The sequence below is a fragment of the Canis aureus genome, chromosome X (genome assembly GCF_053574225.1).
Source record: "Canis aureus isolate CA01 chromosome X, VMU_Caureus_v.1.0, whole genome shotgun sequence".
Taxonomy (NCBI): Eukaryota; Metazoa; Chordata; class Mammalia; order Carnivora; family Canidae; genus Canis; species Canis aureus.
Window position 1 is genome coordinate 109279301 of NC_135649.1, and position 25642 is coordinate 109304942.

The following is a 25642-nucleotide window of genomic DNA, read 5'->3' on the forward strand; positions in this document are numbered from 1 at the left end:
AGTCTCCACTTGTATGTGGTTTTGGAAATTTCCCAATAAAAAAGCAATTTTTTCTGTTTTTAGGCACTGGTTTTCAATCTTGCCTTGGTCCACTGGGTAATCCCTTCCTCAAGGGTGTAAGGTGGTTTCTCTACCCATACCACTGTGCCAGTGTGGATGACAGGTGTGGCTGAATAAAGACCCCTTAGCTCTGGGAGCAGCCAGCAGGACCTAAGGTGGGAGTAGGGGGAAGAGGCTCTCAGGCCAGAATTCCCGGCTGGTAACCTACAGTCCTGAAGAGTCTCATCTATCTACCCTTGCATGCCAGTTCAGATAATCACCATTGTCTTTGAGAGCCAAGTGGAGAAAAAAACACTGGTTCCAGATTGTTCCCATTAAGATGTAAATATCTCCTGGGAGGGATTAACTCAGCAAGCTATTATAAGCACTTAACACCTCAGGTGTTTCAGCAATCAGCTCTGGGGACTGACAGCTCAGTGACACCTTCCTCGGAAAATGGGTGAGTTTTAGACCTGGGCTGAGACTAGGGGGGATAAATCCTGGGGGAAGCCAGAAGGCTGGTTTCTGGGCTCCAGAATGAGTAGGCCTGAGGGGAAGATGCTGAGAAGTTAGAGCGCGGTGGTGGTAGGTGGGATCGTGGACAGGAGTGTCCCTGGGAACCCCAAAAGGAAAAGCCTCTGATCCCCCTCAGAAGGAATCTTCTAGTCTGCTACATGGCTGTGTGGTGTAATAGTTCCACATGCAGAAGTAATTTGTTGAAAACCTTCCCAGGGCTTCTTTATGTATGCCTGAAAATTAACCAAGTTGTTAAAGAACTGTGCTCAGGGGAATTATTATTTTGAATCAAATGCCCCAAAGTGAATCTTTACCCCTTTGTCTTAATGTGGGTCCCCTCAGAAGCAGAAACTAAGACCCGTGGGTGGGAGGCACACTAGCCCTGATCTCCTTTAGAGATATTCTTTTAATATAAGAAAGGAAAAACACTTCAAGCTTGTAAGCCCCAGTTGTTTCTTATTTCAGTAATTCATTACTGAACTGGATCCTAACTGAATCAGAATCCTACCAAGAATGGGAAGATCCTGGGGTTAAGTCCAACTCTAAGGTTGCACCAAACACTTTGAAGTGAGCCAGGGAAGCTGAGGTTTTTCTAAGCCAGAGGGACACGAACAAAGTCCACAAAGTCTCAGGAATTGGAATGAGCCCAAAAGGAGCAAATGGAAGGTTAAGGGAAAATCCAGGAGTCCCTTCTATACCTTGCTTTGTCAAGCACAATGCATGAAGGTAGTTTGCCCTAAAGGTGGAGAGGGTAGGAAAGAGATTAGAAGTTAGGATTGTGGGGCACCTGGGTGGCTCAGTGGTTGAGCTCAGGTCGTGATCCCAGGGCCCTGGGATCGAGTCCCACATCAGGCTCCCCATAGGGAACCTGCTTCTCCCTCTGCCTCTCTCTATGTCTCTCATAAATAAATAAAATCTTTTAAAAAAAAGAAGAAGTTAGGTTTGTAAAGACTTTGTGACCGATTAGGCATCAGAGGTGAGGAGAAGGAGAATGAAGGAAGGATGATCCTAGATCTCTGGCTTGGCAACCCAGATGGATAATACGCCATTTTGAGAGAGAACACTCAGGGAGGAGAGGAATTTAGAGAGAAGATAAGGTTTGGAGAGGTAAGTTTTGGACCTGTTGGGTTAAGGTGCTCAGGAGACCAAGTGGAGACATTCATTAAGCTGTTGGGTCTAGAATCCACCAAAAAGAGCAGGACTAGCAATATCAATCCAGATTAGTCCATCTGTAGATGGGATTTGTGGCCGGCATGTGTTGAGGTTGATGAGAAGATTGTGTGGGATGAGAAGACAGATCACCAATATCTAAGTATAGGAAAAAGACGAGAAGAAGAATGGGAAGTGGCAAGAGAAGAGGACAGGAAACAAGTGGGGTGGTATGTTCCAGTATCCAAGGGAAGGAAGAATTCCAAAAAGAGTCACAAGTTGGGACACCTGAGTGGCTCAGCGGTTGAGCATCTGCCTTTGGCTCAGGGCGTGATCCTGTGGTCACGGGATCAAGTCCCGCAGCAGAACTTCCAACTGCCCGACCCTGCGTCTCTTTGCTTCTGGACTTTCTCTGGCTTCCTAAGTCTGCTTTGCTCATGGACGGTAGGCTGGGAGTGCCGGGAAATTAAGGTGCATCGTTCCCCCTCAAGCAGCTTTCCACCAACAATTTGACAGAAGTTGGTATATAGCTACCCCAGCTCCCTTGCCCCTTAGGTGACATAACTCTGAGATGCATGTCCTATGCCATTTCCCAGAGTTCCCCAGAGCAGGATTAAGCTCTGGTTGCCCATAGCACTAACTTGTGTGATAACGCACACTCTGGTGACTTCCTTCCCTTAGGTTTTCACTTCTTCACTCCTTTGCCTCTATTTCCTGGGCTCACCTCCCAAATAAACTTACGCTTGAATTCTTGTCTCTGGTTCTGCTTCAAGGGGAACCCAAACTAAGATATCTAGAAGATAAGGCCTGAGAAACATCCACTGGCTCCGACAGTCCCGTTCAATTGGTGATTTGGGTGAAGAGATTGCAAAGGAATAGAGCAGCAGATGCCTCATTTCAGGGAGATAAGGAATGAATAGGAGAGGAATGGTGAAGAAGGCATGCCGGAAGCAAAGTTACCAAAGAAGATGCATAGTCATGACATCACATTTCAGTTCAATATGATTTCATCCCCCTTCCCAACAGTACCCTAGTAGTTTAGGGGCTGACCTTTCTCCCACTCTGCCTTGTCTTGGGGAGAGCTGGTGTCTGCCTGCCCCAGTGGAAATTAACAGGCCAGCTCCCTCACCCTGATGGAGACTGTGACCTAGGCTAGATCATGGGATGCCCTCACCTGGGACTTTGAAACCTGAGTGATAGAAAAATTTGAAGACTGATGAGGGACCACTCAGTGCTAACCAGGCTTTTCCAAGCCTTCTTTTGGTCTCCCAAATCCTTAACAAATTAACTTTTGCTCAAGATTGCCAGAGGCAGTCTCCGCAGCCAAGAATCATGATTAATAAAAGAGGGCTATAACTAAAGATTTTGCAGAATGAAAGCAATTTGTTTCTACTCAGATTTTTTCCTTTTTTATGATTTATAATCTAAAGATAGTTTTATTGTACTTTCATGTTTTTCTCTTTTTTCCCCAGTTTGCTGACATATGATTGACACATAACATTGTGTGAGTTTAAGATGTACAATGTGATCACTTAATACATGCATATATTGTGAAATAATTACAATAAGGTTAGCTAACACATCCATCACCTCTCAGAATTACCTTTTGTGGTATGTGTGGGAGTGGGTGGGTGTGTGGGGTGAACATTTAAGATTTACTCAAGTATATAATACAGTATTGGCTTTTTTTAAAGATTATTTATTTATTTATTTGGGAGCGAAAGTGAGCAAGAGTGGGAGAGTGAGAGAGTACAGGAGCAGTAGGGAGGGGCAGAGGGAGAGGGAAAGACAGGCTCTGCTGGGCAGGGAGCCTGATGTGGAGCTCCATCCCAGAACCCTGGGAATCATGACCTGAGCCAAAGGCAGATGCTCAACCAACTGAGCCACCCAGGCGCCCCTATAATACATATTGTAACTATAGTCACTAGGCTCTGATTAGATCCCCAGAACTTATTCATCTTATAGCTGGAAATTTATACCCCTTGACCAACATCTTCTCATTTCTCTCACCCGCCATAGCCCCTGGCAACCACCATGCTACTCTGTTTCTATGATTTCAGCTTTTTTAGATTCCACATGTAAAATCATACAGTATTTGTCTTTCGCTGTCTGATGTATTTCATTTAGCATAATGCTCTCAAGGTCCATCCATGTTGTCAGAAATGGTAGTATTTCCTTCCTTTTTATGGCTGAATAATATTATATACATATACATATATATCTGTGTGTGTGTGTATATATATATATATATATATCTGTGTGTGTGTATATATATATATATATATATATACATATATATATATATATCGTATCTTCTTTATCCATTCATTATCCATCAGTGGACACCTAGGTTGTTTCCATTACTTGGTTATTGTTAACAATTTCGCACAAACATGGGGTGCAGATATCTCTTTGAGATAGTGATTTCATTTCCTTTGGATATATACCCAAAAATGGAATTGCTGGTAGTTCTATTTTAATTATTTTGAGGATCCTCCATTGTTTGCCATAGTGACTCTACTGATTTATATTCCTACAAATATTGCAAGAAGTTTCCCTCTTCTTCACATCCTGCAAACACTGTTCTCTCTGGTCTTTTAGATAATAGTCATTCTGACAGGTGTGAGCTGATATTTCACTGTGGCTTTGATTTGCATTTCCCTGATGGTTTGTGATGCTGAGCACTTTCTCATGGACCTGAGAACCATTTGTATGTCTTCTTTGGGAAAATGTCTATTTGGGTACTTGGCCCATTTTTAAATCAGATTATTTGTTTTTTTATGCGATTGAGTTGCATGACCTCCTTATATATTTTGGATATTGGCCCCTTATCAAATAATGTTTTGCAAATATTTTCTCCCGTTCCATAAGTTGCTTTATCATTTTGTTGTTTATTTCTTTTGTTGTGCAGAAGCCTTGTAGTTTGATGTAGTCCCACTTGTTTATTTTTGTTATTGTTGCTTGTGCTTTTGGTGTTCTATCCAAAAAAATCATTGCTAAGGCCAATGTCAAGGAGCTTTTCCCCCATGTTTTCTTCTAGGAGTTCTATGGTTTCAGGTCTTACATTTAAGTCTTTAAAGCATCTAAATTAATTTTTATGTATGGTATAAGATAGGCATACAATATAAATTTTTGCATGTGAATATCCAGTTTTCCCAACTCCATTTATTGAAGAGACTATTCAGATTTTTTTCTGATTATATAAGAAACCTGTGCTCAGTGTAGAAAGTTGGCAAAGTACAGAAAAGTATTCTGAAACAGAAAAAACCCAACAGCCTCTAATCCCATTACTCAAAGGCAAACACTATTAATTTAGTTGAGGCGATACCACATATGCAATTGAGTATCCAGTTTATAGAGTATGACATACCTTTTTTTTTAACTTAACATTACACCATACATTATCTTTATTTTAACAATAATTTCTCAAATATAACTTTGATGATTCAGAATGCTTGGCCTTATGGATATACCACACTTTTCTAAAAATTTTCCACCATCTCTGAGCACAATGGGGGACTCCTTATAGTCCCAGCTACTCAGGAGGCTGAGGCAAGAGGAAATCCCAAGCCCAGGAGCTCTGGGCTGCTGTAAACTACGCCCATAGGGTGTCTGCACTAAGTTCGGCATCAATATGGTGACCTCCTCCCAGGGAGCAGGGGACCAGCCCAAGTCCCAAATGGAGCAAGTCAAAACTTCTGTGCTGATCAGTAGTGAGATCGCCCCTGTGAATAGCCACTGCACTCCAGCTTGGACAACAGTAAGACCTTGTCTCAAAGAAGTGAAATGAAATAAATGAAATGAAATGAAATGAAATGAAATGAAATGAAATGAAATGCAATAAATTTCCACCATCATTGAATATTCTGGCTCTCTCAAAATTATACCAACTATAGGAATTTTTTTCTGAAAAATCTTCGTTCATAAATCTTGGCTTGGGCAGCTCTGATTCTGTCCATAGGCATGATTCCCAGAGGTGGAGTTATTGTTTTAAAAAGAATGAACTTTTAAAAAAAAATATGGAATGCCTCACGGATTTGTGTCATCTTTGTGCAGGAGCCGTGCTAATCTCCATATCATTTCAGTTTCAGTATATGCTCTGCCTAAGCGAGCACAGGAGTGAATATTAAAAGTACAGGAGGTCTTGTGCTGGAATCACATCCAGTTAACAAGATCCCAATTTATATTTCCTCCAGTGCTCTCGATAGGATTTTTTAAATGACTAATGCCAGGGGCACCTGGCTGGCTCAGTCATAAGAGCATGCTACTCTCAATCTCAGGGTGGTGAGTTCAAGCCCCACAGTGGGTGTGGAGACTACTGAAATAAATAAAACTTTAAAAATAAATAAATAACACAGTTAATGTGGAAAAACAAGTAATCTCATTGAGCGTCTAATTTCTTTGATTTAGATTGACTGAGTCAGTGTCTTTCTTTTTGAATTCCCTATCTTAATATTTTTCTTAGAGATTTGCATAAACTTTTTATTTTATTTTTAATTTTTTAAAAAGATTTTATTTATTTCTTCATGAGAGACACAGAGAAGAGAGAGGCAGAGACACAGGCAGAGGGAGAAGCAGGCTCCATGCAAGGAGCCTGACGTGGGACTTGATCCTGGGTCTCCAGGATCATGCCCTGGGCTGAAGGCAGCGCTAAACCATTGAACCACCCAGGGATGCCCATACATAAACTTTTTATATATGAAAAATATTAACTCCATGTTACATCTGTGGAAAATATTTTTCTGTTAGTTATGTATCTTTTCAACTGACTGTGTTGCTTTTAGCAATTCAACCATTTTAAATGTTTATGTAGTGAAATCTGGTGAACTTTTTCCTTATAAAAAATCTTTGAGATATTTTTCATTGTTTTAAGCTTGTAAAGTTCTCCCTCATCCTAGTATTTGATAAATACTCATTTTGAGTATGAGTATTTATCTTGAGTCCTCTGTTTAGTGATATCACTGCTGATGCTTTCTTTTGTTCACCTTTGATTGATGTGTCTTTCTTTTTTTTTTCCAAGATTTTATTTATTTATTCATGAGACACAGAGAGAGGGGCAGAGACATAGGCAGAGGGAGAAGCAGGTTCCATGCAGGGAGCCCCACGCAGGACTCATCCTGGGTCTCTGGGATCACGCCCTGAGCTGAAGGCAAATGCTTAACTGCTGAGCCACCCAGGTGTCCCTGATTGGCGTGTCTTGATTCACCCTTTTAATTTTAACCTTTCTGGGTGGTCATGTTCTAGGTTGTCCTGTTTAAGCAGCACATGATCATATTTTGTTTATTTTTAGCCCGACGTGAACATCTTTGTATTACAGAGCTTAAACCATTTATAATCAGTGTAAGAAACGATGTGTTTGTTCTTATTTCTGGAATCTTTTTCATACCCTCTTTTTAGGTTTCTTTGCTATTTTCTACATTGTCTTGTCATTTGCTTTGTGATTCTGTTTTCTTTTCTTTAGTGGTAATTTGGAAAGTGTTCTTAATTCTAGTAGTGATTACCTTTAAGTTCATTAAATGTAGCCCTGAACCTACATTTCCCTGGTGCTCAATAGGAAGAGCAAAATTACTTTCTTAGGTCATCCATTTAACAATGAAGTGAGTTTTATTTTTGTGTGTTTTGTTTTGCTTTTACTTCCCACAAATTCCTGTCATTACTAATGTCATCTGGGGTCATAAAACTCAGACAATTATTATGTTATATTTACTATATAGTTTCAAGATTTGGCTTTGATTTACTAAACATATTTGCAGCAATTATTTTCATTAAACTAAATATATATATTTTTTAAAATTTTATTTATTCGGGCAGCCCCGGTGGCTCAGTGGTTTAGCACAGCCTTCAGCCCAGGGCCTGATCCTGGAGACCTGGGATCGAGTCCCACATCGAGCTTCCTGCATGGAGACTGCCTCTCCCTCTGCCTGTGTCCCTGTGCCTTAAAAAAATAAATTTTTTTAAAGAATTTATTTATTCACGAGAGACACAGAGAGAGGCGCAGGGACACAGGCAGAGGGAGAAGCAGGTGCTTCACAGGGAGCCCGATGTGGGACTCAATCCCAGGACCCGGGATCATGACCTGAGCCAAAGGCAGAAAGACGCTCAACCACTGAGCCACCCAGGTGCCCCTCATTTAACTAAATATTTAAGTGACTTCCAAGTTTGCTGCCAACTTTTTTATGGTGTTACAATTTTCTTTCCTAGAGCATGCAAATGAGAATCACCTGGAGTGCTTTTTGGTAAGTTCAGATTCCCTGGCTCTACATCCCACTCACACATCTAGTTCTATGTGTCTAGAACAGCCTTTGTGCTACCCCCTCTGGCCTCAGCCCTACTCTACTGAAAATTGTAGTCTCTGAATGGCTACAGAGAGGATGTAGGAGAGAGCATCGGGAGGGTGAGGAAGGGCTTCAGGAAAGGGTTTCCTGAGAGTAGGAAGCATGTCTGGTTTTCCAATCAGTCCAAGTGCTGCCACAGCTTCTCTTGACACCCCCTCCCATGTTCCCTATGTCTCCAATCTCCAGTTGAGAACTGCTGGTGTAACAGGATGGGAATGAGGGCTAGAAACTGGCTTCAAATCCTTGTTCTGGGATGCCCAGGTGGCTCAGTGGTTGAGCCTCTGCCTTCGGCTCAGGGTGTGATCCCAGAGTCCCGGGATCGAGTCCTGCATTGGGCTCCCTGCATGGAGCCTGCTTCTCCCTCTGCCTGTGTCTCTGCCTCTCTCTCTCTCTCTCTCTCTCTCTCTCTCTCTCTGTGTGTCTCTTGTGAATAAATAAAATCTTTAAAAAAATCCTTGTTCTGCCACTTCCTTGGTCCACTCTTGAAGAAGTTAATCTGTGACCCTCAATTTTCTCATCTGTGAAAATGGCTAAGTCTTACTTTCTAGGTTGTAATCACGGATATTCTGTGAAGCACTTAGCATGGTGCTTGATGATAGCAAGCTCCTAATAAAAATCATTATACTTGCTGTTTTGTATTGATACATCTGTTGTTGTAGAGCTCCATTTTTATGCAGTTCTGATAATTACTTCCTTCCCTTAAAATAAGTAAAGATCCGATGATAATCCATACCCACCACATGTTAAAATCCATTTCTTTGGGCTATCTTGGTGGTGCAGTTGGTTAAGCATCTACCTTAGGATCAGGTCATGATCCCAGAGTCCTGGGATCCTGTCCTGCAGCATGCTCCCTGTTCAGTGGGGAGTCTGCTTCTCCCTCTGCCCCTTACCCCACTCATGTTTTCTCTCTCTCTCTCTAATAAATTTTAAAAACATTTTTAAAAAATCCAGTTCCTCCAAAACAACTTGCTCTCCAGTGTTTTCCCAAACCACAGCTGCCCTCAAGCCTTCTTCCCATCCTACCCCTTACTCATCAAAACTCTATAGTGGTGCTGTCCACTAGAACTTTGTGTCATGATGGAAATGTCCTGTAATATAGAAGATATAGCTCCCAAGCACTTGATATGTAGTGAGTGAGACTAAAGAACTGGATTTTAAATTTTAATTCAGGGACAACTGGCTGGCTCACTGGTTGAGCATCTATCTGTCTTTGGCTCGGGCAGGGGTTCCGGGATGGAGTTCTGCATCAGGTTCCCTGGGAGGAACCTGCTTCTTCCTCTGCCTATGTCACTGCCTCTCATGAATAAATAAATAAAATCTTTAAAAAAATAAATTTTAATTCATTGAAATTTAAGTAGCCACATATGGCTATTGGCTACCATATTGGACAGTTCAACTCTATAGAGTTTCTTTTTTTCTTGAAAAGCCATTGTGGGGCACCTGGGTGGCTCAGTTGGTTGGGTGTCTGCCTTAGGCTCAGGTCATGATCCCTGAAGTTCTGGGAGCGAGTCCCCACATCGGGCTCCCTACTCAGTGGGAGTCTGCTTTTACTGATGCCCCTCACATCGCTTGTGCTTTCTCTCTCTCTCTCTCTCACTCTCTCTGTGTCTCTCAAATAAATAAAAAAAAATCTTAAAAAAAAAGGAAAGCCATCATTAAATTAATGGTTCATCTTGCCATTAATGACGTTTTAGAAGGAAGAAATTCAGTGAAAAATTACGATTATGAAATTTGCACTTTAACATTAGATATAATTTTCTGTACTAAATTTCTAGCCTTTCATACATAGTTTTATTTTGTTCTTTCCTTCAAAAATAAATGCAGAGTTATTCTACATCAATCCAATGAGGGTCAAAATTAAGTAAAAGTTTTCCTGCTTAGGGACGCCTGGGTGGCTCAGCTGTTGAGCGCCTGCCTTCAGCCCAGGGTGTGATCCTGGAGACCTGGAATTGAGTCCCGTGTCGGGCTCCCTGCATGGAGCCTGCTTCTCCTCTGCCTGTATCTCTGCCTCTTTCTGTGTGTGTCTCTCATGGATAAATACATAAAATCTTAAAAAAAAAAAGTTTTCCTGCTTAGAGCATAACATCTATCATTGCCTCAGTTATATTATGCTTGTGAGATTTTGTTTTTTAGTTTTGGTTTGAGCAGATTGACCAGAACATTTGGAGGAGGCTAAGTGCAGGGGGGATTCTGCTGATGATAGACCAGAATGAAAGAGAATTGGAATTTGGGAAGAGACAGAATATGGGGTCACATTAGGTCAGTTGCTTCCACATTTATTTTTACCATGACCCACAGAATGAAACACAGACTTAGGATGCACATATATACATATATAATGGAAATAAAGATTTCACAAGAGCAATACTTGCCTTTGCTACATGGAGTACATTCAGATATTTCCTATTTCATTCTATCCTCTTCTGTGCTGTTCTGCCATATTTTATTCTCTTCTGTTTTATTCTATTTAATCTTTCACATGCTGGTTGAGATTCATGAAATTGACTTCATAATCCACTACCGAGTTCCAACATGCCGCCTGGAAACACTGGATGAGAAGCTGTATGGAGCCATGTGGTTTGAGAGTTGGAGTGAAGAGAGGTGATGTGGGAGTGCTGGGCTTCAGACACAAACAACGATGGGGGTTGTATCAGTCCTCTCTGGCTGCCATAACAAAGTGCCACAGACTGGGGGACTTAAACAATAGGAATTTATTTTCTCACAGTTCTGGAGGCTGAAAGTCCAAGATCAAGGTGCCAACAGGGTTATTTTCTGCCAAAGCCTCTCTCCTTGGCTTGCAGATGACTGCCATCTTGCTGCCCATTCAGAGTTGCCCGTCTGGTACCTCTTCCTCTTATAATGAATGATACCAGTCTTGTGGGAGTAGGGCCCCACTCTAATGGCATCATTTAAACTGAATCACCTCCTTAAAAACCTTAAACACAGTTTAATATGGTTACATTCTGAGGTACCAGTGGTTGGGACTCTAACATGAATTTTGGGAGGACACAATTCAGTGAACAGAGAGAGGGGAGGGGGGGTGAGCCTCAGTGGTCTTCAAGGCAGAGTGTAATGGTGAGGCTGTGAGTGTCAGAGAAGGAGGGTGGCTCTTGCTGGTGGCACTCAGAGTTTTGGGGCCCCTCTCCTTTCCTACCCTTGGAGGTTGAGAGCAGTGTACTACTTATCCTTAGCTTATCAATATCAGGTCTCATTTTAACCTGGAAGTTTTTTGTTGTAGTGTTGTTTTAACATGATAGAGGCATGAAAGTATTTATGTGCTGGAGTAAGGAGCCTATGAGACTTTTTTTTAAAACTGCTTTTTGGGGGGTAGTTTTATGATTTTATTAACAAAAATATGACATGCACATGAGCCATCTTTTCATTTTCTTCACCGTGCACCTGGCATTGGGATTGGTGACTCTGGTGGCCAGTTGCGCTGCTCTTTCCACAATGGCTTTTTTGCTTCTTGGAGGAGACACTATGAGCAATCTCTGCACAGTGGGATTTGTTGCCACCAGCAGCACTTCATGCTCCTTATCTTGTGAACTAGAAACTTCCAGAAGCCACTGGCAGCACAGGCTTTGTTTTCTTGTCACTCCCATAACCACTGTTGGGCATCAAGATCTGACATCAAGATCTGGCCCTTGACTCTCCTGCACACCCCCTTGTCAATGCCTCTGGGTTTCCACCAGTTGCACTTAATTTTGACACATTGGTCTTACTGGGGCCAGAAGAACTTCTTGGTCCTTTTTTTTAATGATCTGGGGCTTCGCCAGAGGTCTGAGGGCAGCCATGATGCTGAATAGGAGATGGCTGCCACCTCCACAGGCAGTGCCAAGGAAGACAAAAATCACTTTTCTTAGTTAGCTATTCAAGCTACAGCAAATGAAACAACTTGGGGATTGGGAGGTGAAGGGAAGCAAAAATTCAGGGAGGAGAAATCATACCATAAAACTAGAGATGCTGATTGGAGTGCCCCAAATCCTTTGGTTCTTATATATTTAACAAGTACCTGTGATACATGGTGTATCTTTATGTTTAGACAGAGAAGAAGAAGTGGATAAAATTAAAACTATGATTGCAATAATAGTTGAAGGAAAAATTATGCATTATTTTGACTTTGTGCAAAGCAACAATATAAAACTTAATACATGAGTGCTAATGGTTCTTAGACTAAAGAAGAAATGAGAGCATAAATATGTTAAAACAAATTATTGTTATATAGTGAAAAGGAGTTGGTTAGGTTCAAGTGGTAAATTCTGAATTTAGACTATAAATGTATGTGCTTGCTTATATTCATATCTAACTAAATCTTCAGTTGCACTTGGCTTATTGATCAACGTTTGATTCAAGTGAGAACTGAAAGTTCTTTTGCAATTGGACAGGGAGCCTGTCTAGTCTCAATAAGCTATTTTTGAGAACATTTGAAGAACAGAACAGCATTTTCTTTGCAAACATTAATTTGCCACATCATACAAAACTATTCCCCTTGGACCACCTATATCAGAATGGTACCATCTCAGTTTTCCAGATACAGAACAGCTCAATTCTCTCCCTGAGGAAGCGTAAAAGCACCAGTGGCCCAAGCTGATGCCAAATTAAGCAGTCAACTGGTTCTCATCCAATACAGCTAAACCAGATGGGCTGCTTCAGAGACTTCCAGGCCAATTCCATTTATTTTTCAACCCACATTTAATAGATTTGTGCATTGCCTGCCTTTTAGGAGGAAGAAAAAGAGCACATTTTAAATACCTCCCTTTTGTAAGTATAAAATAATACCTTCATGTTTATGGAAAATGAAAAGTTAAATAAAAACAAAACATAGGTCATTCATAACCCTGCTTTAAGGCTTTAACATATTTCTTTCTAATATCTTGAAGGCATTTTTTAAAGATTTTATTTATTTATTCATGAGACATACACAGAGAGAGAGAGAGAAAGAGAGAGGGGCAGAGGGAGAAGCAGGCTCCATGCAGGGAGCCCGACGTGGGACTCGATCCCGGGTCTCCAGGACCACACCCTGGGCCGAAGGCGGCACTAAACTGCTGAGCCACCTGGGCTACCCTTGAAGGCATTTTTATAATGAAAATCATCTTGTATATACATGGATTTTTTTTCATCCTTCATTACTTAAGATTATTCCTATTCCACTTAAAACTCTTCCCAAGCATTAATTTCATGGCTTCTAGATATTTCTTTGTGTGTATCCAATAGAAGGAGAGAGACAGCAGGCCAGGGTGAGACTTAAACTGAGAAGGTAGTCCAAAAGCAAGCCAAGGGTAGATTAGTGATATGTCAAAAGGCCAAGCTGATCATCAGGACAAGAGCCCAAGAGAAGGTCCAAAGCTGGGGGTTGATAAGCCATGGTGGAGAATGTTGGGGAGGAGAAAGCTTGTTCCACTTCTCTTGAACTCTCAAGCTGTGTTGCTAAAACCACTTTATCACACCAAATTCTTTCTTCTCCAGGATCAATTATTTTTCAGGGGCGCTGTGGTCTTTTCCTACATGCTGGCTTTTGTTGGCATCCTCTTCTTCCCTACCGGAAGTATATCTACTATACTGGAGTATAATCTTTTTTTTTTTTTTTTTTTTTTTTTTTTTTTTTACTGGAGTATAATCTAAACTCCAACTGTGGGCTTCAGTTAATGCTTTTTCTGCTCCAGTGGCCATGTGTATGAGTTAATTCAGACCTATACTCAAAGGAGGGAACAGCAAACATATTTGCATCTCTGTTCTGGCCTAACTGGGGCCCCTGCTGCAGTGATTTAGCTGTTTTCCTAGAAGGGGAGTTTAGAGCATTTCATGATTATAAATAATACTGTAATAGCACCTTTTTGCATTATCTCTGGCAATCATCCACATCTCAGGTAATTTCTTTCAGGAAGATTCAAAACAGAGGAATTACACAGTCCAAAGGTATAAACTTTTTTTTTTTTTTTTTAGAGAGAGCGCGAGTGTGCACGTGAGTAGGGGTAGGGCAGTAAGGGCAGAGGGAGAGGGAGAGAGAGAATCTTAAGCACATCCCACTCAGGCCCAGCTCAGAGTCCAACCTGAGGCTCAATCTCATGACCTGAGATCATGACCTGAGCTGAAATCAAGTCAGATGCTTAACTGACTGAGCCACCCAGCCACCCCAAAAGGTATAAACATTTTAAAGGGTCTTGATACATAATGCAAATTGCCTTCCACAAAGGTGGTTCCAACTTTCACTCCCACCTGCCACAGAGGACAGAAGAAAAGGCACATGTGGGAACACATTCCTCTGTTTCCTTCTTTTTTTTAAAGATTTTATTTATTTATTTGACAGAGAGCACACATGCACAAGTAGGCAGAGTAGCAGGCAGAGGGAGAGGGAGAAGCAGGCTTCCTACTGAGCAGGGACCCGCCCCCACACACACACACACACCTCATGCAGAGCTCAATCCCAAGACCCTGGGATCATGACCTGAGCCGAAGGCGGACGCTTAACTGATTGAGCCACCCAGGCGTCCCGCATTCCTGTGTTTCTAAGGGTAGGATCTGACAGCTGCAGTTACAGCCAGAAGCCTTGGTTTAAACTCTGAATTGTGACCTTGGTGGATCATTCACTTTTCTGAGACGTGGTTTCCTCGTATGTCTAATGGGACTAATAACATCTTCCCAAAGACTATTGGAATTTGTGAGAAACTGCACATATGAGGCTTAATTCAGATCCCCTTTCAGCTCTGCTTAGAGACCAATCTTGGAACACAATGAGAGTTTAGAATTTAATGGCCAACAATGGTCTAATGGACAACCCTTCCCAGCCACCTTCACAAGAGTTAGGTAAGTGAGAACAATCCTCTCCTTTCCTCTCCTCTCCTCTGCTCTCCTTTGTGACTGACCAGACATGGAGGCTGGAAGTGGGGCTTACCCAGAGCCCCCAGACCACACCACACCTGCACTGCCTGCCCTGCCTCCCAGATGTGTGTGTGTGTGTGTGTGGGGCGGGGGGGGCCTGCTACTCCACCTTGGTAGAATAAGAAGCCACATGGTGGATGCAAAACTTTGGACTAATGTTTCTGTTTTATAAATGGTTCCACAGTTTTGAATTCAGCTGAATTCCACACTTGCCAACAATAGCAAAGTAAGAACACAATTCAGCACCTCATTAATCCCAACATTATTACGTGTGTGGTTTTTGTTTCACATTAATATTTATTTATCTCAAAAAAAAAGCCAGGACCAAGTTAAGCATGTTATAGTCATCCAGCCTGAAGGTCAGGAAGGTACTGGCAGAAGGGAAGAGACAGGAGTTTCTGGGGGAAGCAAAGACCGTAGCTGACTTTAGTTCATGTCCTGATGAGTAACACTCATTGATCATTTTTAAGGACTTCAAAAATTAGGTGAATTTTTGGACTGACTAAACTAAAACTATGAGATGCATGAACAAATTTAGAGTAGCCTCTGAGCCTTTGAATCTACCTACCAACCTATTCATCCCCAACAACTAAAACCTCAAATCCTGGTGGCTTGTTAGTAGCATCTTAGCTCTTGAATGGATCTCAGGTACAACTTTCTGGTTTTACAGATAAGGAAGCTGAAGTTCAGAGAAGTTCCATGATTTGTTCAAGATTGCCCAAGTGCTTATGGGCAGAGCCAAGCTATGACTGAGGCCGGTTATTTTGCTCAGTCCAACATACACACTTCCTCCCTCTGTCTGCATTTGTGAAATGTTTATCATTACAGTACCTATTGTGACTTCAACAAAACAGAAAAGCAATCAGAAAATCAGTGGTTTAATTTTACTGGAATTAAAGTTAATTCCAGTATAAGAAACTGCAGTAGGATGGGACACCCGGGTGGCTCAGCGATTGAGCATCTGCCTTCAGCTCAGGGCGTGATCCCAGAGTCCTGGGATCGAGTCCCATATTGGGCTCCCTGCATGGAGCCTGCTTCTCCCTCTGCCCGTGTCTCTGCCTCTCTCTCTGTGTATCTCTCATGAATAAATAAATGAAATCTTAAAAAAAAAGAAACTACAGTAGGGGGCTCCTGGTTGGCTCACTCAGTGGAGCATGCAACTCTTGATCCCAGGTTGAGTGTACAGCCTACTTGAAAAAAGGAAAGAAAGAAAAAGAAAGAAACTACAGTAGGACATGCACGTGGAGTTTTGTTCTAACTGAACTGATAAGAGCCCTATCTCAGGAAAGAGAGAACTGGGGGAGGCAAGGGAAAGCTGTTTCTAATCTATTTACAGAAAATGTGTAAGTGCAAAAAAGTACTTTGAACTTCTCTTAAGTGGGACAAAGATAGAAGTATAATACCCAGTTTCCAAGATCTATAAAGAACTTATTAAACTCAACAGCAAAGAAACAAACAATCCAATCATGAAATGGGCAAAAGACATGAACAGAAATATCACAGAGGAAGACATAGACATGGCCAACAAGCACATGAGAAAATGCTCCGCATCACTTGCCATCAGGGAAATACAAATCAAAACCACAATGAGATACCACCTCACACCGGTGAGAATGGGGAAAATTAACAAAGCAGGAAACCACAAATGTTGGAGAGGATGTGGAGAAAGGGGAACCCTCTTGCACTGTTGGTGGGAATGGGAACTGGTGCAGCCACTCTGGAAAACTGTGTGGAGGTTCCTCAAAGAGTTAAAAATAGACCTGCCCTACGACCCAGCAACTGCACTGCTGGGGATTTACCCCAAAGATACAGATGCAGTGAAACGCCTGGGACACCTGCACCCCGATGTTTCTAGCAGCAATGTCCACAATAGCCAAACTGTGGAAGGAGCCTCGGTGTCCATCGAAAGATGAATGGATAAAGAAGATGTGGTCTATGTATACAATGGAATATTACTCAGCTATTAGAAACGACAAATTTGACGTGGATGGAACTGGAGGGTATTATGCTGAGTGAAATAAGTCAATCGGAGAAGGACAAACATTATATGGTCTCATTTACTTGGGGAATATAAATAATAGTGAAAGGGAATAGAGGGGAAGGGAGAAGAAATGGGTAGGAAATATCAGAAAGGGAGACAGAACATGGAAGACTCCTAACTCTGGGAAACGAACTAGGGGTGGTGGAAGGGGAGGAGGGTGGGGGGTGGGGGTGACTGGTTGGCGGGCACTGAGGGGGGCACTTGATGGGATGAGCACTGGGTGTTATTCTGTATGTTGGCAAATTGAACACCAATAAAAAATACATTTATTAAAAAAAGAAGTATAATACCCAGCCGACTTTTCTCACCTTCCTTTATGTTTTCTGATTCTACAAATATTTAGCCACTGAGAGCAGGATAGGTCAGCAGAGCACCCTACACATTCAAGGGTTTGTGGGTCAAAGCCTCGGGAGGGGTATGGGCCGGATTATGAGTGGGGTGTGGACTTTTGTTACTACTTAGAGAATGGGGTAATAGTAAAGGATTTAGAGCAGGGGGAACAATACCTCTGAACTTTGCTTCAAGAAGAAGGAAGATCTGGGAGCAATGTGTGCTAAGAAAGGAAGGAAAAGAGATCTCAGGTCCCAACCACTTGGCAGATGTATAAAATCATTGAAGAGACAAGTGGGAAAGACCTCACCTAACTTGCAGAACTAGGAATTATCTTAGTTTGGGATCCTTCCAGAAGCAGACAAGGATTCAAGTGCAAATTGCTTCTGTGAGAGGTGATCTCCAGAAACACTGGTTGAGGAGAGGGGAAACAGGAAGAGAAATGAAGACAGTCACGGGTGTGTTAGCAAGCCAGTTTGTAGTGTGGGTCACTGGAGGTCAATCCCACTGGGAAGCTCTGAAAGATAGAGGAGACACGCCTCAGACTTTTACCCACAAGGGACCAGGAAGGTGGAGGATTCCTTCACCAATTCCCCAACCACTGTTGATTTAGAACTGCTTCCAGAAACACTAACTAGCCAGCACTCAGGGCTTGCCCTGTCTATAAGCCCAATGTGCTCCAACAAAAAAAATGCTCCCTGGCACAGAGTCACTGGAATCCATGGGTGAAGAGTGAATGTCAAGGGAATATGGGTAGAGCACCGACAGTCTGATATGCAGACGCCTGTTTCTCTCCGGAGCTACTCAAGCAGGCCTGGATCCTGTCAATGGGATTCAGCACTCTGTAAGTAGCTGGGTGGGAAGAGCTCTGATTGGACTTTGTTCTCCAAATTCTGTGATTCCTTCACCTTCAAAAATAGGCCACCCTACCTATGAGCACCCTTTGCATTCTTGCCTGTATCTGATTCCATTTTTTAATCAATGCCCCTTTTAAAATTCTTCTCCACAGCACAGATTTACTTGAGGAACTAAAGATGAGTGTTCTGCACATCTTTATACAATTGCATTTTTAAAACGCTTCTCTAATGAGATTACAGAAGACTGGAAATTATAGTAATGAAAGCATTAGGCATGTGATACCCAAGGTAGGAAAGAAAAACATATGAACTCAACGTGCCTTAACTTACTTCAGTGAAGCTGGCGACAAGCAAGCTATCCATCTCTATCATTTACTAGAATTAATTCAAAGTCCGTCTAGGGTTCGATCCAGAATAGAAACTTGCCAGGACTTCAAATTGGAAGCCATTCGAAATTAAAACCAGCATGACATATTTTATTTTCAGAACCACATGACTCAAAATTTAAGAAATTTGAAGAATTTCTGGAAAATTCCATAATAGGTTAATGACGATTTACTTCAAAAGGAGAGAAGGGACTTTCTTAGGGAAACAATACTTGCTTACATCTGTGGACCTTAAAGCTGATCTTTTTGTTCTCTTTCAGTTTATTAGAGGGGTAGGGGTGGGAAAGTGCTAACGGCTCCCAGGATGGATTTTTGAGTGCTGAGGTCCACCCAGTGAACTCCACAGCCAAGTAACCAACCCTTGAAAATACATTTACATCATGGAAGTAGAAACGCCAAGCCCCAGATGACCTCTGTGGGAAGGAATAAACGTAAAGCCCAGGATGAAAACGTGGCATCTCTGGGTGAGACAGCTTTTCCTTCATTTTCGTTTGCCCCTTTGCCCTGGAAGACCTTAGAATCTGGTGGGGGAGATTAGACTCACCGATGAAGAACTCCAGGATAAAGTTGGGAGGAGGGCAGCCTGGGTGGCTCAGTGGTTTAGCGCCGCCTTCAGCCCAGGGCCTGATCCTGGAGACCTGGGATCGAGTCCCACGTCGGGCTCCCTGCATGGAGCCTGCTTCTCTCTCTGCCTGTGTCTCTGCCTCTCTCTCTGTGTTTCTCATGAGTAAATAAATAAAATCTTTAAAAATAATAATAATGAAATTAGGAGGATTAAATTTAATCGTGTGTTCCAATTTCCCTTTGTACTTACAACGATTAAAATGATCATAACAACAATAATAATAGGAAGCCATTTGTAGAACATGTTCAGTAGCCTAGACTCTATGAGGTCATTATTATTACTACCTTATTTTAGAGATAGAGAAACTAAGGCAGTGACCCAAGTTCACACGGGCAGTTACTGGTGGAGCTGAGATTCAAATCCAAGCAATCTGGGTTCAGAGTCCACATTCTTAACAACGATACTATCAACCACACAGCAATTTTTTAATATTAAATTGTTCGTGTACACAGCTGTTTCCCAGTTACTCCGGAAAGTTCTATGAGGTAAGAGACTCATGTTTTGTTTTGTTAAAGATTTTATTTATTTATTCATGAGACACAGAGAGAGAGAGGCAGAGACACAGGCAGAGGGAGAAGCAGGCTCCATGCAGGGAGCCCGATGCGGGACTCGATCCCAGGACCCTGGGATCATGCCCTGAGCCAAAGGCAGACGCTCAACTGCTGAGCCACCCAGCATCCCGAGACTCGTGTTTTTATTCTTGTGTTCTAGCACTTGACACAGAGCGTAGTCCCAGAAGACTCTGGATAAACATTTATTGAACAAATGAATGAATGAAGTTGAAGCGCAGGTGAGATTCTGTGGCTATTTGGAGAAGGAAAAAAATGACATTTATTCACATATATGAAGGAAGGCTGCATGGAAGAAGTAGCATTTAGTCTCTGTCTCAACTGATCAATAGGACCCAGGGAGGTGGAGGGATGTTTTTCAATTCTATGCTGAAAATGCAGACCTTTGGTCACTCGGGAAGTAACTGGCTGGTTGGAGTGTCTACAGCCTGTGACATAACAGGCCTGCTCACCAGAAGGAATGGATATCCTATTGCCAAGTGCTTAGGACCATGGGTCCATCTGCCTCCAGAGGCCGGAGACTGCTGGAGACACAGTGAGGGGGTCGACACTCCACAAGTGGAGGCCTATGCATGTGGGAGGCCAGGGAGTATGAGGCTACACAACCTGGCTCTGCTGGGCTGGGTCCCACCCTGAAGGGCCAAGGCTCTGGGCAGAGGCATCTAGTCCACAGAATGCCCAGCTCTGAGGGGCTGCTGCTGCTGGGAAACACCTGTCAAAAGGAATCTCATGGGTGGAACTGACCAGGTGACCACCATGCCCTATGGAACCAACCTAGTGGTGCTGCCGGTGGTGCGTGCATAGCAGCAAAGAAGGGAATTGGCAGATTGAGAGAAGCCCAGACAGCAATCCAGGCCTGAGGAGGGACTAGGAATAAATCCAGGCTCTGAGACACATCCCACCTATTGGGACTGGGTGAACATGTGAGGGGCCTTACTCGAGTTGGCAGCTTTGGAAATCAGACCGTAAAGGCACTTAATATCTTCATAATGAAGGGAACTTTTCACAGGGGGCCAGTGGGGAATCCAGTCCTCCTCCGAGGCTAGCCTGACAGGACTCCGGGAACTGATAGCTGGATTATGCAAATTCTGTTGACAGATACCAACCAGACTTGTGTAGGGACTCAGGGGTTCCTGGCTGGCCCAGTTGGTAGAGCATTTGACTCTTCATCGGGGTCATGAGTTTGAGCCCCATGTTGGGTGTAGAGATGACTTAAAAAAATAAAAGACTGGTTTAGGAATTTACAACCCTGCGTGATGGATATAGGGAGGACTGTTGGGGTTCGCCAAGGTTGGATTGTGTGAACTGTGGAGAGCTGACTCTCAATGTTAAATGACTGGCCATGTGTAGGAAGCAGCAGGAAACAACTGGAAAATCCCAGGCCCAAAATACAGGCTACCTAGTTTTAATTTCCCATTTGATGACATCACAACTTGGCAGTATCAGTAAAGCCAGGCAGAGTAGTTGGAGAGAACTAGAGGCACTTACCCAAAATCTTAAAATCTTTGACTCCACGGTCCCACACTCTGATTGCATCCTCCCTCCCTGCCATCCACAGTGACACTTTCAGACGTTCCCAGCACACTCGAAGTCCTCTGCCCTAGCTTGTGACCTCCCCACAGCTCACTGGGGGTAGGGGAGCCAAGCAGAAGGCCCTCTCCTTCATGCTGCCCAACGCAGGTCAGACGCATTCCTTCTCTCCCTCCCTTACAGTCTTCCTTCCATTTCTGTCAGGGGGTGTCCACCTTCCATCCACCCTGGGAAGGGTGACCCCCCCCTTCCCAGGGCTTCAGTCACCCGATTCTTCTGCATTTTCACCCCCATAGCTCTTCTGCCTTTTATTCATCTAGTGTTAAACTCTTTCAAATCAAACCCTCTTTTCAATGCCTCTCATCTTGCTATGGCCAATTCGTTTCCTTCCCTTTCGATCCAGATCCAGCGTCTTTCTTCTGATCCTCACTTCTCACCTCCCATTCATTATTCAACCCCCTGTTGGTTAGTCTTCAACCCTGGGCAAGTGGGGCAAGCCGCTGCAAGCACTCCCCCTAAGCCAGTGAAGGACCTCTCTGCCAAATCCAGTTCACGCCACAGGGCTGGCCACTGCCTCCTTTCAGAGGTCTCCTCCCCTGACTTAGGTGATATTGCTCTCTCCTCCCCTCCTGTGATCTTTGCTTGCTCTCTCTCTGTCTTCTCCGTGGGTTTCCTGTGGTGGCCTCCTCTCTCCTTAAATCTTGCTCTGCTCCCGGGTCCTGCCCTGTCTTTCCCTCACTCTCCTCCTCTCACTTCTCCTCCCCTCGCCCCACCCCTCCTCTCACTCCTCACTCCTCATCTCCACTTTCCTCCTTCCCTCCCTCTCCCCAGCCAGGCCTTTCTCCATGGATGAGTCCATTCCCGAGATGTCCACCACCACCCATATTTAGATGGGCCTCTCCTCTGAAATCTACATTTTCCTGCCTGGACCACTCTCCTGAAGTCCAGACCCAGGGAGTCAGCCCATCTGGACAGTTCTCCATGGATGTAACCATGCTCAGCATGTCAGAAACTGAACTCCCCTTCCACAAAAATCTCTCTTGACCTCCTAAATCTCCCATCTTGAGGAATAATGCTAGTGCCCAACCAGTACCCAGAACCAGAAAACCCAGAAACCTGGCAGTCTTTCTCGATGACTCCCTCTCTCTTTCTCTCTCTCTTTTTTAAGATTTTATTTATTTATTCATGAGAGACTCAGAGACACACAGAAAGAGGCAGAGACACAGGCAGAGGGAGAAGCAGGCCCCACACAGGGAGCCTGACATGGGACTCAATCCCGGGACCCCAGGATCACACCCTGGGCCCAAGGCAGGCGCTCAACTGCTGAGCCTCCCAGGCATCCCAACTCCCTCTCCTTCCCCCCTACATACATTGAGCCACCACTGTCTAGAGTGTCTACCTGTCCCCTCTGTCATTTCGACCCCCCCACTGTGCATAGCTTTTTTTTTTTTTATCTGGCCTGGATCCCAGCCTTGGTCCTCTAGCTGGCTGCCAAGGACTCCTTTGGAGATGGGCATGTGGTTATATCATTCCTCTGCTTTCTATCTTTACGTGGCTCCAAATGGCCCTCATGATTAAATCCAAACCTCTGACTATGACCTCTGAGGCCTCCTAGTCTCTTCCCAACCACAACAGGCCACATTTGCCTGCTTCCCTCCTCTCTCCCCTGCCATTATTTCTACCTGAAATGCTCTCCCTCTTTTTCTTCCTTACTTCCCCTTCTTCAAACTCAGTATCCTCTGGGAAGTCTTTTCCAGCCTTTCTCTCCCTCCCCTCCTCCTGGCTAGGCTAGGTGCTCCCCATGCTGCCCACAGCTTCCATGCCCATCTCCAGCGTGGTCCTCGGCACACTGTCCAGTTTCCTTGACTGTCTTCCACCACCGATCTCTGGAGAACTTGACTTTTTTTTTTTAACTTGTGTACTGTAGCATCGAGTACAACTCTTGACACATATTCAGGTTGTTAGATCCACACAAGATTTTTCTTGCTTCAGAGGGCCACAGATATCACAAGTACACATCCCCAAAAGAAGTATCAAATACTTGGACACCACTGCCATGAGGTATCCACTGCTCAACCTGGCACAGCATCCCCTGTGGCCAAAAACATTTACTCTCGTGACTAACACCACTCAGGCTCCAGGGAAATGCTTCTGCACATCTCTCACCCTGTGTCCTTAAAACTAAAGGCAGCTAGCTATGTCCAGTCTTTGTAAGAGTTTGTAGTTGCACAGCAATGGACCTCAAAAAACAGCTATAGCTTTGGAGTACAGAGAAGATCTCAGTCATGGAAGTGCTTAGGCAAGAGAAAACACCAGTTAATCCATTAACATTTCTGTCACATGTAATGAATGTAATAGATCATTTCATAATGAAGTATCACTTCCACTACTCATCTCAGGCATCCACTCTTTCCCATCCCTTCTTCTTTAAGGTTGGGTTTCAGGCAGCCCCGGTGGCTCAGTGGTTAAGCGTCTGCCTTCAGCCCAGGGTGTGATCCTAGAGACCTGGGATCGAGTCCCTTGTCGGGCTTCCTGCATGGAGCCTGCTTCTCCCTCTGCCTCTCTCTCTCTCTCTCTCTGTGTGTGTGTGTGTGTGTCTCATGAATAAATAAATAAAATCTTTTAAAAAAATAAAGTTGGATTTCCAAAGATACTCACGAATTACTGTGGCATTCAGTGTGGTTGCACACAATGACTGGCAAACATTTTGCAATATTAAACAATTCATTAATCTTGTTTGTGTGTGTGTGTAGAGACATATAGATGAAAAATGTGTGAAGCATGAATGATACGGAAGGCTGAATTGCATTTTCTTTACTCTGTGCTTTAGAAAAACCATTACTTTCTTATTATCCTCAAATCACTTAGTTGCAGTGGCTTCTAAATAATTCCATTCATGTGTTGTTTGTTATTAGTATGTTGTAACGTGAATGTGGTTAAGTGTGCAGTATGTTTTTTTTTAAGATTTTATTTATTTATTCATGAGAGCCACAGAGAGAAAGAGAGACAGAGACAGAGACAGAGGGAGAAGCAGGCTCCATGCAGGGATCCCAACCCGGGACTCGATCCCGGGACTCCAGGATCACGCCCTGGGCCGAAGGCAAGTGCTAAACCGCTGAGCCACCCAGGCGTCCCTGAAGTATGTTGATATTAATAAATTCAGGAGGTTTTAAAGAATGGTGAAACAATAAAATCTGGATAACTTTCTTAATGTTCCCTTAAAATATCTTCAACATGAATCTTTTTGAATTTGAAAGAAAACAAAGAAACAATTTCAATAGTGAACTGCATGCAGCCTGTTACATCTTCTGGCAGCAAAAATCACAAACAGCCTGAAATATTCTTTGATACCGTGCAAGAATCACAAGTTCAAAGTAAAATAATTTGTAATTCTACAATTAACCAGCTTGATATTTTCAACAAAAAATACATGTAGCTTATTATTTCTAATGACATAAATGTTAAATGCAAATGGACTCAAAAGTTGTATTGCTAAAATTTGGAAGTGCCAAAGATTTTTTTTAAAGATTTTATTTATTTATTCATGAGAGACACAGAGACGAGAGAGAGGCAAAGACACAGGCAGAGGGAGAAGCAGGCTCCATGCAGGGAGCCCGATATGGGACTGGATCCCGGGACTCCAGGATCACGCCCTGAGCTGAAGGCAGACGCTCAACTGCTGAGCCACCCAGGGATCCCCCAAATATGTATTTTTATCAAAGTGGCCAATCATGCTCTGTTCAAACTCATGGTTCAAGTAAAAAGCTCACCATTATCAATGAAGAAAAATTAGAAATAACATCAATAATTATTCCCTAGGGGGATCCCTGGGTGGCTCAGCGGTTTAGCTCCTGCCTTCGGCCCAGGGCACGATCCTGGAGTCGGGCTCCCGGCATGAAGCCTGCTTCTCCCTCTGCCTGTGTCTCTGCTTCTCTCTCTCTCTATCATGAATAAATAAATAAATCTTAAAAAAAAGAATTATTCCCTAAATAAAGCTTTTTAAGTAGTAAAAGCATCCCAAAACTATTCAAAATGTCAAAAAAGCAAATGAAAAACATTTAGGAAACACAATCAGAATTTTAAACAATGTCACTGTGTAGTTAAAAGTAATCAAGCTTATTTCCTAATCAAGGAAAGAATAATATTGATGTGAGCATATCAATGCAATCAAGACTTCAAGTTCTCCTTATTATAAAACTTACCTAGTAAAACGAGGAAATAATTCTAAAGAAAACATATGAAACAAGGAGCCACAAATTTCAATAATTATCTAAGTTTCAACTATTTTGCATAAAAGTATTTTAATAATGTATTTAAATTATGAAATTCAAGTCTGAATAAAGTTTAATGGGTTTTGTTGGTATTATAGAAGCAAAAGGAGTAATA

General features: G+C 43.0%; 1 protein-coding gene and 1 pseudogene across 4 annotated transcripts in view; one reads left to right on the top strand and one right to left on the bottom strand.

The window, feature by feature from the left end:
- The first annotated feature begins 158 nt into the window (after window positions 1–158).
- The window catches only part of LOC144308152 (uncharacterized), a 55911-nt gene continuing 30427 nt past the window's right edge, over window positions 159–25642 (top strand). Inside the window, exons 1-4 of one of the 4 annotated variants that reach the window (XR_013374772.1) lie at window positions 159–499; window positions 7906–7940; window positions 10531–10640; window positions 15589–15644. Coding sequence is in view for 1 of the 4 variants with exons in the window: in XM_077888386.1 (XP_077744512.1) it covers window positions 496–499; window positions 7906–7940 (39 nt within the window). In the remaining 3 variants the exon portion in view is untranslated. Of the gene's footprint in view, window positions 500–7905; window positions 7941–10530; window positions 10641–14741; window positions 14844–15588; window positions 15646–25642 lie in introns of those variants that run through there. The other 3 variants (XR_013374771.1, XR_013374770.1, XM_077888386.1) reach the window with 3 other exon arrangements.
- On the bottom strand, window positions 5718–5817 carry LOC144309277 (U6 spliceosomal RNA; annotated as a pseudogene).